Source organism: Coturnix japonica, chromosome 5 (assembly GCF_054131305.1).
Source record: "Coturnix japonica strain WE chromosome 5, WE-NBRP24, whole genome shotgun sequence".
NCBI lineage: Eukaryota > Metazoa > Chordata > Aves > Galliformes > Phasianidae > Coturnix > Coturnix japonica.
Window position 1 is genome coordinate 33,853,479 of NC_140667.1, and position 12,507 is coordinate 33,865,985.

At 38.5% G+C, this 12,507-nt stretch overlaps 1 protein-coding gene across 4 annotated transcripts in view; it reads left to right on the forward strand.

The window, feature by feature from the left end:
- AKAP6 (A-kinase anchoring protein 6) overlaps positions 1 to 12,507 on the forward strand; it is a 252,582-nt gene that overhangs the window by 90,458 nt on the left and 149,617 nt on the right. For all 4 annotated transcript variants that reach the window (XM_032444905.2, XM_032444906.2, XM_085549107.1 and 1 more), the window contains one exon: positions 10,610 to 10,732. In XM_032444905.2, coding sequence (XP_032300796.2) covers positions 10,610 to 10,732 — 123 coding nt within the window. The remainder of the gene's footprint in view (positions 1 to 10,609; positions 10,733 to 12,507) is intronic.

Consider the following 12,507-nt stretch of genomic DNA (forward strand, 5'->3'; position numbering starts at 1 on the left):
TAAAGTTGTCTAATATATTACAGAAGCCGTTATATAGAAAAATTGCAAACGAAGGTTAGTTCATCTTTTGGATGCAGTTCAGTTTATAATCAAAAATACATATATTAGCTGTAAAACAATCTGAAAATAAGGTACGTTGCCAACACAACATTTAAGATAATTACATGAAGAGGCAGTGCAGTACTTCCAAGTACCCTTACATCACCATAAGTTGCTTCAACATCAATAGTTACATTGACAGCATTTTTAGAAAAAGCGTAGCAGGCAACTAGCTTCACTAAAAATACTCTCACTAACCATGGACTTTGGATCAAGGTTGCTACACAATAAACATTTTTATTGAAAGAATAGAAACTGTTCTGACCAGATGTTTTGCTTTAGATTTTTCTGTAGAATAAATAACAAATCTGTATTTAGGAACAACAGATCCTGAACTAATTTCTATATTTTCTGTTGCAGTTTAGAGGTTTTAATAGTGGACAAAAGGAGAATTTGGGACCATAAATTGGATGAATATGTGAATATATCACAGGAATAAGCCCCTATCCTGTAACCAGGACATAGGAACTCATTTTGGTATTTTTATACCCTCATTAAACCTTATTTCTGTGTTACTTTTTTTTTTTCCTTTTTTTTTTTTTCTTTAATGAATTTTTGAAACTTTTACAGAATAACTGTTTTCACCAGTTCCCCTTTAGTCAGACCACTCTGCCCTCTCCTGCGCTGTACCCAGGATCCCTCCAGAACCCAGACCCTGCTTTCAGCTGCGACTGCAGAGCTGTAGTTCCCCTTTTGGGGAGTAGGTAACATGATCTGTCTTCTCTCAGGCATATTTGCTGCTTTCGACCTTCCCTTTTTGCATCTCTGGCTACAAATATCTGGAGATGGTGGTCATAACTTGCTCCCTAGTTTATCAGCTGGGTGAGTCCAAGAGTACATGACCTAAAAAGATTCACATCTCTTGCCTGTTCTTTATATAGGGCAAATCTTTGACTTAGGATCGCATGAGGTTATAATATAAAAAAGCCTGAGCTTGTGGTATTTGATGCTCTAATGTGTATGATAAACTTATCTGCCACTGGAACACATTTTGGGCACAAATCTATTTAATGTAGAAAATAAATAGAAAAAGACTCAGAAACAGTTATTTTAAGAGTAGTGAAAGCTACTGGAGACACGATCAATAACAGACATTGCTATTTGTGAATGAATGTATGTTGAGAAACAGTATGCAGTGCTGACCAGACCATTCAAGGACTGGATTTGGATGACTATTCAGAAATTTGTGCATTATTCAGGCCTCACTCACAGCATTGCTGTTGCTGACTGGCATTGCCTTTAATTCTTTTGTGTGTCAATTTGATTTCCATTAGCTTGTGTTTTTTTTTTTCATTGTTTACTCATCCCTTCCTTGTCCTATCCCCTTTTCAGGGATCTTGGTATCCTTTAACTCTTATATTTGTCCATTCTACCTCAAAATTTCATCAGAGGACAGATTAGGGATGCTGAATGAGGCAAGTGAAAGAACCATGCCTCTGCAGACATACACTGAGACTTTTTGGCAAGGCAGAACTGGTAAGTGGAGAGTATTTACTTCCTTAACCAATAATTCTGTGTCTGCAAAATTCAGTGAGTCTAGCACTTAAAGCAGTCAAAGTCTGGGGCCTGGCGGACAGTGTTACAGCAGTTGATGAGGTGAGGCAGCAAGTGCTGCTCTTGAGGCTATGAGTAGGGCAAGCCTCAGCCGATCTGAATGAAATATTGCCTTGAAATCAGCCTGGTTTCCAGTTGTGATGTATGGTAACTTAGGAGGTAGATATGCAAAAGAATTTCCTGTCATCTAATATGTGTTGACATATGTGAAATTTTTCCATGCAAAGAAAGATATGCTAATTATTTATTTGATTCCCAGGAGTGCTTTGAATCCCATACCACTTTTGAGTTAGAAAACTGGTATATACTTTTGCAGCATGAACTCTCTCCTCACTGTAAGCCTGAAGCCTTACTGGCGTTATGGCTGTTAACACTGGGTCTCTGTTAGAAAGCCAGGTCACATCAACATGAGAGATCAGCAGCCATTTTGTATGCCTGGCAGTACTGCCTTCTGAGCAGATGGCATCTCTGGAGGTTTAAAACCAATCCATATTGCTGTTAAGTCCAGACCAGATGATTTCTTAAATGATGAATGTATCAAAGAGTTTTCCTGTTCCCCTCCCTTCTCTGCAATGGTCCTCTCTACTCTTTAACACTTGCAAAGGCATGAAGACCTTTCCTATGCCACTGTATGGCAGACAAGTGCATACATATTTAGCCCAATGGCTGCTTGGACCTTTGCTCCCCAGCAGTGTCCTTCTAGCCCACTGATTTTGCCTCTAGACTGTAGGTGTTCGCTGGCCATCAGAAGGCTGGGGAAGTGCTATGTGCAGTGCTGGAAGCTTGTCTGCTATCTATGAAAACACCACTCAGGAATAGGGCTTTGGAAGACTTTGACATACCTTCCTATAACTATCTTTAGTTTTGCTCCAGAGCCTATCTGCTGATACTGCCAAGGTCTCTTTTTAGATCTTGTTAGTTTCAAATAGTATTGGAGTGCTTGTGGTGGTTCTTTAAAGAGAAAGTAGACCTTCACCTTGAGCAAGGCAAGACAAGGCATAGAGTAAGGGAAGAATCACATTTATGGCACCATGGAAAGGTTTAAGTAGTGTAGAGAGTTACATTCATGAAAGGTTCTTAAGACATAAATTAGTGTAACTTGCTCTTTGACTTTATTTCTGCTCCTACACAACAGTTCTATGGGGACAGTCACATTATTACTGTAGAATCAGGTTCCATGTCTTCACATGTAGTGATTTCTAATGGACTAAAAAGTGAAACTGCACTGCGTGCTCCTCTGTATCCTGGTTTTGAAGCCATTTATATTTGTCATTCTCTTACCAAGAAGGCTTTGGGAACACAAGAGCTTCTTAAAAGCTTTTATTGCCATTCTTGCTCTAGTCAGACTACAGTATATCTTAGGCATTGACTTTTAGGGGCAAAATTAGAACTGAGTTAATTTGCAGTATTTTTCTAGTATTCTAAGATTCGTGCATTGTCACTCATACTGTTTCAAGAAGTACTCTTGACTCTCCAGTAACCTCTCCCTGAAAAGCTGAACTATCTGTGCTTGATATAACTGTATTTTTACATATGAATCCTCATTTTGCAGCATCAGGATATATAACATGAACTTCAACTAAGAAAACATCACAAGCCAGTAAACTTCCTGTGCTGCTGTTTTTCATTCTAACTGTATAAATTGTGACCAACCAGATGGGTGCCCATCAAAGAAAATACATTGAATAGTCACTTCTAATTATGTATGTGGTTGTTGGAAACAAAGCCAAGAGGTAGCACTTGTGAAAGATTTGTTTAGCATCGTATTTGGCCTTAAAAATGCCTAAGTGGTATATAGTAGAAGACTAAGATATATCTCTACAGAAGTGTCCAGTATGAAAAGTCTTTTATCTTTTCCTGTTTTGAGTGAGCATGTAAATTCCATGTACTCATAGGCTGAGGTTATTGAGTAAACATGGTACTTCTTTGCTGAAAGCTGCTAGTTTATAGACTGTTTGTGAATGAATGTATCCCAAGCTGCATATTAAAATTAGCATCCTCCTGATGTGCTTGGTCAGTTCTGTATTTCAGCGAAGTCATTATCTGCCACAGAATATTGACAGTGTAACATGAATATTTTCTGTTGTGGCATTTTGGTTCCTTGGGAATCCCTAACATCTGTACTGCTAATGGTTTTATTGTTGCCTTTGAGTCCAGCTCCAATTAAATTGTCCATGGCAGTTTGTTGCAGCCTCATCCTCTTGAGTACCTGGATTTCTTTGAGTTACCCTTGCCTATGAAGAAAGTGCACTTTTATCCTTTTGAAAATAAAGTCCGTGAGCAGGAATGAGTTCCTCCTGAGACTAATATGCAAGTCCTTTTGTGGTCAGACAAAGGGTTTCTTAATGTATTCTGTGATAGAAGAGCCCTTAGAGCCAGCCCATCCTTGCACACAGACCCCTCTTGTGAGCTCAGTCTTTTTGTAAATTGGGAACAAACTTTACAACACTGTCTGCTTGCAACAAAATTGGACATTCATTTTTAAGCAACAGCCTCATAACCAATTCTTCTAAGAAGAGAATTCCCTTTGTGTAATAAAAGGGAAGGTAGAGAGAAAAAAGGTCTTGGTTAGCGATTTAACAAGCAGTGTTGTCTGGTGCTTCTATACTGAGGTTTGTGGAACAGTGTAGACACTATAGAGTCACACTTAACTGCCATAATACATTGCTTAGTATTTTTGCACTTAATAGTTTGCCGCTTCTGTTTTATTCTGATTTTAATCTTAGTTCAACTCATTAGAAGGGTTTTGTGCTTTCAAAATTGCAATGACCAGAAGTATGCCTTTGTACAATAAGCCAGCACGTGTGTTAAAAGAAAATGTTAGCCTAATAAACTGAGCATTGTTATCCCTCCACAACTTTAATTACAAGCCAAAAGTACTGAATTAATATTCCTACCTGTGCCATATAGAGGCACAATACATCTGGGAAATTTTAGCCATAAAAAGCAAAAGCAAAATTTGACATGGAAGGCATACATAAAGAATTCTACAATGCAGTTAACTGGATGCAGTTACATCCTCTGTATTTTGTATCATGATTTTGACATTGTTTTTGCTAGTGCTTTCTTTATTGCGTATATCAAGATTCCTCCCCTAAAGCAATCTTGTATCAAAACTATACTGAAAACACTCAGTGTTTTCATATTCTTTTTTTTTTTTTTTTTTTAACTATTATTATTTTTGGTGAGTAACCGTAACTGTACCATCTCTTAGATTAGAGCTCAAAATTACAGAACTGCACTTTATTCTGTTTCTATTCTAAATGTGGTCTACTAAAAGATAGATTTTTAGTGGTATTGCAGCTGAGATGGAAACTCCCTGTCTTCCCATTCCATTCAATTAATGAAAGCTGAACTTCAAAGTCTAAATGAGATCATTTGAAGTGCTAAAATTATTGAACACACCAGAACAGCCAGAAGAAAAGATTGTAACGTAAAAAGTAAAGTTTAACCTCTGAAAAGAAGCTAGGAAACTTTAAAAGTTGTAGTGCAAGAAGCAGTGTTCTCTGAGTTGAGAGTTGAGAGACATTTTGTGCAAAATTTTAAGTGACTCACTTGATAGTTCTGCATATATGTATTTTTTTTCATAGCTGTGACAGCATAAGCTTGTCTGGAAGGTCTCAGTTGTGTTCTGGTCAGAAAATCCAATGGGAATATGTCTGAGCAACTAATTCTGCAGTTGTTCTCAGATGCCAGTCTTCAGCAGAGATGGAATGAGCATCTGAAGCTCAATGGAACTATGAAATAGGAAACTGGAGAGACACGGGGAGTGAGGAACTCATGGGCTGTGCAAAGAGGAGCAGCAGTGGGGTGCAGGTGGCAAATAGCAAGGTGTGCTGAACAGCTGTGATCAGGAAGAGATATGCAAACAGGATCCAGGAAAACAGGAAAAGAAATAATCACAAACTACTCAGGATTGCAAAGTTGACCAATTTCTGTGATTATTTTAAGTATTTAATTTTTATGACACACATTTGGGATGAATGGAATGCACACAGTCCCATTAAGTGTAATGAATTGCATGTTCACCTGACTACCCTGTAGACCTTGCTTCCATGCTCCAGGGTGTCTTGTGCTGACAGTACACCACCACAGCTGCTCTTCCACATGCCAAAACATGAAGCCTAACCCAAGCTCCTCTGGCCAGTTCTATGAGTTATAGGGAGCCCTGTGTGTCTGTCTTTTGTAGGCCTTTATCTCTAATAGAGCCAGGATGGAAGGCACACTTTGAGGTGCATCCTTCCCTGGCTCAGTACCTGATCCATCCCTGTATTTTGGTGTGTTCAACAAATTAATTCTCATGTTCTAAGATTCAAAATTTGAGAGTTCTGGTCATTAATGAGGAAGTCTTGTGGTCATTACTTAAATCCCACCAATTATTTAAAATTCTCTGGTCAATTAATTTTTTTATTTTATATTATAGAAGAAATTATTAAAGTGTATTTTCATTCTATAAGGCCACCAGCACTGAAGCAGACACAGTAGTCACGGTTATTTTTTTCACAGTACTTACAATTGTCTTTCTTCTTAATTCTTATTCATACAGAGCAAATTGGATTAGACCACAAAAAACCAAAACAAAACACCAAAAAAAAAACCTTTTTACATGTGAAATTTCAAATTAAGCCATTTTGTTTGCTTTAGCATTGTTCATGAGTGTGTGATTAGAACTTTTTTCCTTGTCTCTAGGAGTTTTTAAAATAGCATCTAGTTGGTTAGCATAGTACAAGACTATTACATTTGCAAAACTGAACCACCTGGTCAAAAGGCAGAGTCTGGTTTGATTATACTGGTGCTCCATTTTTCTGTTCTGTTCAATGCTTTTCTCTCTGAGGAATTTTGTGCAGTAATTTTTAGCTTCATTGCGGCTGATTATGAATTTTTGACTTCCAAAAATTTGTTTAATTTTTCCTTAGCAAAATATGGGTTGGATAAATTTTACTGTATTTTCATGGTAAGCATAACAGTGTCTAGATGAGACTCTTAACAAATATAAATCAGCAAAAGTACACTGAAGTTTGTAATGATCTAAACTCTTCCCTACCTTAAGACTGATGAAGATAAAAATATTTAGAGAAAAGAAAACATAATCTAAAACAGAAAATGCAGAAAGGGGAAGAAAATGCAACAATTACAATTTGTCATCCTATGATCTTTTCCTCACTGCGTGCTCCTTGATTCAGGATTGCATATTAAGTCGCATCCTTTGTTTTAATATAATTTATGCTGTGGTCTTTATTTTTGTTATTATTATGTATGTTTTATGCTGTCAGAGTATTGGAAAACAGAGTTTTCTCCCTGTTACTTTTTAGAACTTATATTGTCTGAATCTTTTGTGGAAAGCATTTACGTTCTGGGAAAGATCCTAAATGATGAGAAAAGCAAATATTGTTGTGTACTTTGTGTCACAGAGTACATGTACATCTTTGATCATTCCAGCTAAACAGGGTGCTAGACAGACTCAGTGTGGTCAGTCTTTGGAGGGGCAGTGTCCCTTCAGTACAGTTTCAGTTATGTTTTGGACTCCGCTTCTGTTCACGTGCTGAGAGGAGAGCAGGGATGTGGCTTTGTATTTCTTTCAGGGCTTCTTGGAGACCATCAGCTCCGGGAGCTTGAGTCTCCCTTTGGGCTGGCTAGGAAGGCTCTGCCGGCAGAGGCAGAACCATGTGTGTCGGTCATGGGCTGTGATCAGCAGTGAAACTGGTCTGCCCCTCAGATCCTGCAGCTAAGTGTCCCTAGGCAGGCACAGGGAGTGCTCAGCAGGAGCAAGCTGCGGTCAGACTCATGACTCCAGAGTTCTGCATCCAGTCATACATGTATAGGTTTCAGTTTTCAATCTGGTGCTGCCTTCTAGGCGGGGTTAATTCACGAGGCTTGGGGTCAGGAGTAAAAGGAGAGGCTCTTGTGTTGGAGTCCAGATATGAAAATAAAGGAGATGAAATTGTAGGCAACAAAACGATAGCAAACAACATTGTAGCGTTGTTTTATGAGTAAGCCGTGACAAACGAAGCAGGAGCTGCAGTGTTCAAATATAATCTTGCATATAATTTGAGGTAAAAGCAGTTCTGTGTTTTGCGCGTCTGTTATTGGCACCGGCCCTACAACGCGCCGTGTCGCCGCTCTTTCAGTCCCATGCCCACCTCTCTCAGCCGGTCGAGGCCGAAGTGCCGGCAGGTGGCGCTGCGGGCCCAGGCACGGCGCACTATCGGGAGAGCGGCGCTCCCTCCTCCGGTGGCTCCACGCGGCGGGGCACGGCCTTTTCCTCCCTTCTTCCCTTCCTTTCCCTTCGATTTCAGTCTCTGCTGCTGTGTTCTTTTGAATGGTTTTTTTTTTTTTCTTCTGGTTTTTTTTTTTTTGTTTTTTAATGTTTCTTTTGAACATTTTATTACCGTCATTTGGAAAATAAATTACGACAGACGCTGCTTGTCAGGAGAGTCATCCCTGAGACTGGGAAGGAGTAAGACTGGCGCTGCTGAGCTGTCCTGCTTCCTAGCCTGTGTCCAGCTGCTGGCTCAGGATGCCCAGTGAAAGAATGCATATTAGCATGGTTTTGTATGAGGCTGTTGCTTGTGTGTACGAGCACGGTTAGTAGTCCATACTGCTGCTGTATGAGCATTTCCAAATATGAGTGTAAGGTTAACAAACTAACACACGTACGTGTTTTGTGTGAGGGTAGAAGTAACTCTGTTGCTGATGGCTGCATTTTGTTCTTGTGCAGTGTTTCTGAGCATTCTTTTTTGAAGGCATACAGACATCGTGTACTGTGGGTAGACGTTATGCATGTCATTTTTGTAAAGTACAAGACACACATACAAGAGAGAGCCTTTCTTCATTTTTTTCTGTTTACCATATCACCTTGTCTCTCAAGGACAGCACGTTGCTAAAATGCAGGCAGAGATTTATTGGAGGGACTAGAAGGACTTTATTCTTTCTGCTCTTTTCCCTGTTAGCTCTCATCTCCCACTCCTCTGCCAGTGTGGCATCTTTTATTCTCTGCTATGAGCTGGAAAAAAAAAGCAAGTATATTGCTTGGTTTTTTTTTGCGTAAGGAGTCAGGGGAACGTCTTGCCCCACATTCAGTCCCCCACTCTGTACCATTGCTGGGAGTAATGTAGTCCTTTTGTCATGACCTATGTGTGGGAGGAGATGAAGCTAACTGTTGCAATCTCCAGAGCAAACACACACAGAGAATGTCCTGATATACAGCCTGTAATGAAACCTGCAGAATAGCAGTTTTCTTCTTTATTGTGCTTTGGGATATGGTGAGTTCCATGAAAAGAGTTAACAGTAGACTAATGATCATTCTGGGAACTCATAGTGGCTCACCAAAAATATGATAATTAAGACAGGGCATTCAGAGTGCACAGTATGTGCTGTGCTGCCGTGACTACAGTATGCACTGGAGCATCCTGCCAGAGAACAGGCACTTGAGCCTTAGGGCAGTAGTTGTCTACCAGACACTACTTTGCACAGTGCTGGGTTAGAGTGACTATACTACCACACATCATGTCCACTGTTTGGTCTCCAAAAATGCTTGGCAAGCGATGAATGTTAGTGGATGCCATTTTTTTCCACATGGGCAAATTCACTGACACACCTTTGCTTCATACACACTTCCAGGTCAGATATCAGTTTGTTAGATTACTCCTCTTCTGCCATCTGTCACCAGCAACTAAATGTAATGGTGTACTGGTGATAAAGTTTAACCTATGCTGCTACACTACAATGTCCACCCTAGATGTCATTGACCAGCAAAAAATAGGTAATATTACTTTCAGAGCAGCCACTGTAACAGAGCTGTACCCCCAAAGTCCAAACTCCTGTTTCCACGTCAGTTTGAATTCCAATTTCATGTGCAACTTTGGAGAATGGAATTTGGATTCCTGAAAGACTTTCCAGTCTGAAAGTTTTGCCCTCAGCTTATTTTCAGTTATCTGAATGGATTACTAATTACTAGAAATCATTCCATAAATAAAATGACAAGAGTGCGATACTGAGTATGTATACCAAGCTGTTATCCTACTGAAGCTTATAATTCACTCTGAACTGTGGAATCGTCAGTAGTTTATAATATAACTGGTTTTAGACCTAACTTAATCTTGTCTTAGGATGCTTGTAATAGATGGTCATTTCTCTTCACAGTAAATTTTCAGGCTGCCTATAAACATCATGGTCAGTTTATTTTACAATCTTGCTTTGCAGTGAATAAGAATTCAATAAAATTATCTGTACTCAGTATGTGCCTATAGTATCATCCAATCATGTAAATTCAGGGGCACTATTTTTAATCAGACAATATAATTGGTACTAATTTTGCAATAAATGGCGCTCCTGAGGAAGCAAGAGCTCCTTCTCAGTATCACCATCTGTGTGGCTCATGTGCAATCAGTGATATTTATATTATAGGATATATAATCTGCCTCACCTACTGGTTAATTTCTTCTCTCTGAGTCTCATCCAGGGGATCAAAACAGGAATCACAGGACATACATTCTGACAAGTAGTTTCTTTCCTCAGTCTGCCAATGTATAACTTGTTAATGCAGCTTTATTTAGCACTTTTTCATCCAGAAGTGCTCCTTCTACACCAGTCTCCCCAGTACAAGGTCTTCAGCTCAACTGCCATTGTAATCTCGATGAAGCTTTACATATACCCCCTCACGTATTCTGAAACCTTGCGGTTTATTTCCATTTCCTCACAGTCATATAGATTTTGTTCTGTCCTAAAATGTCTCCCCCCAAAAATTATCCCCCCAAAAATGTTTTGCTCCTCATTTATTAGAAGCCTAGTTGTATTTTTTTCCTTTACACTTGCAAAAGGCAACTGTTTGCTGTACATTACATTCTCAGCTTTAAAAATAAATAAATAAATAATTAAATAAAGCATACGTTTTTCAGATTGCCATTTTACTAACAAATTTGCTTCTCTTGTTCTTTCTTTTTTCTTATCTGGTAAGGGGTTTGTAAGCAAGCTGGATGAATTCATTCACTGGTTAAATGAAGCCATGGAAACAACAGAGAATTGGACTCCTCCTAAAGCAGAGACAGACAGCCTTAAACTGTACCTGGAGACACACTTGGTAGGACAAGATTATGCTATGATTGTTATCAGTAACTGAAGTGTTCTGTGCTGCTTTTTATTTAATTATTATTTTTTAATTACTAGCGTACATCTATATTTTAATGTAAGATCTGCAGCATTGCAGTTTGTTTTAATGAATATGACAACAAATTACTTCTGTATTTGAAATAAGTTGTGATTGCTTTTTAGAAAGCCAAAATTATGTTGTAATTCAGAAATTACCTCCAAATTTGAAAGAAAACGATGATAGCCAAAGAAAAAAAAAGAAGAATACTGTTCTTTCTGCTGAATATTCTAGGACTTTTACAACGTTGTAATATTAAGAAAGATTCCTTAATAGTAAGGAACTCATTCTATATCCCACAGTTTAACATAGCACAAAGTCATTTAAATAAAATGTTTGAAATAATTATTTCAATCACTTTACTGGATGTGCATTTCTGTCAAGTAATTAATACAACTGTCACTAGCCTTGTTCTTGTGCAAGGAGCTAAAACATTGGGTGGAAGTAGGAAACACTTGGATGAATAATCTTCTGAATACATTACAGGCTAGAATTATAGATTGAGAAATATGTGAAAAACCTCATGAGGCTTTCACTGAATTCTGCCAAGAGCTGCTTCTGGCTATGACAAGGTGAAAAAAAAAACCTACAATCTGAATTAAACCAAATATTCATTCCTCAAAACCAAAATTGTATGCTGTAAGTAAAGAGTAGAGATAAGTATATTCTTTTCAATTGATAGGTACCTCAATAAGCAAACCACTGTTGCAAAAGGGAAAAATAAAAGAAGGCCACATTAAGAAATTCCCTTTCCCTCTGCTCAAATCATAGGTACTTTCCAGTGTAAATTAGAAGAAAACCTATTCATGAGCATTATTCCTAGCTGATGAGGTAGACACCGTAGCTGGGTAGACCAGTGCATTAGGTGAACCCACATCAAAACATCAACACCCGAAGCTCAGATTCATTTCCATTCTCTGATAATATGATGATAAAAAATTACTTGGCAGTCCCAGGAAGTCATTTGATAAGTTACAGGAAGAAATGTCATCTTAATCCCTATTGTAGTACTAGAATGACCATTATAAAATTAATCACTTTTAACTACATACAAAATTAGAAAATAATGGAAAAGTGTTTTCAGAATTTCAGCTATAGAGCAAACTATTTTCTGTCTATTGTTCTTAAGCATCATTGTATAGTGCCTATGAGTAGTAACTAGATACAGTGCGTATTGTGGTAGTCTATAAAATGTAGAATGTACAGTTTTGCCTTACACAGCAGGTTTTGGGTTTATTTATTTATTTTGCAAAGAGTTTGGATTTTTGTCATGTACTAAATGCATTTGCTCCCGTATGCTAATGTGGATTCCAAATATGTTTGCAGGTGCTCTGAAGATATAGAGCACATAGTGAGATCAGGCCTCAGAAAAGGCATTGGTGATTTCAGTTTGCTTTCCCCTTGCAACATGAAACTTCTGGAGACATGAGTTTTTATGAGTAGAATTGTAGTTTTTACCTCTGATTGAATAACAAGAAACATACTCAGGCTGTCCTAGAACAGGACGATCACCAGGTTGAGTCTCAGTTGCTGTCAGATTCTTTTTCTGCTTCTTCCATGTGGAGAAGCACAGTAGCTATTTTGCAGATTACTTCCAGCTTTGATTTTGGTTCTCTGTGAGGTAAGACGAAAGCCATCTAATGGACTGGAATGTGGACTAGTAGCTAAGAGCTCATTCATTGCTAGGGTCAGTCAGAATAAATGAGTGT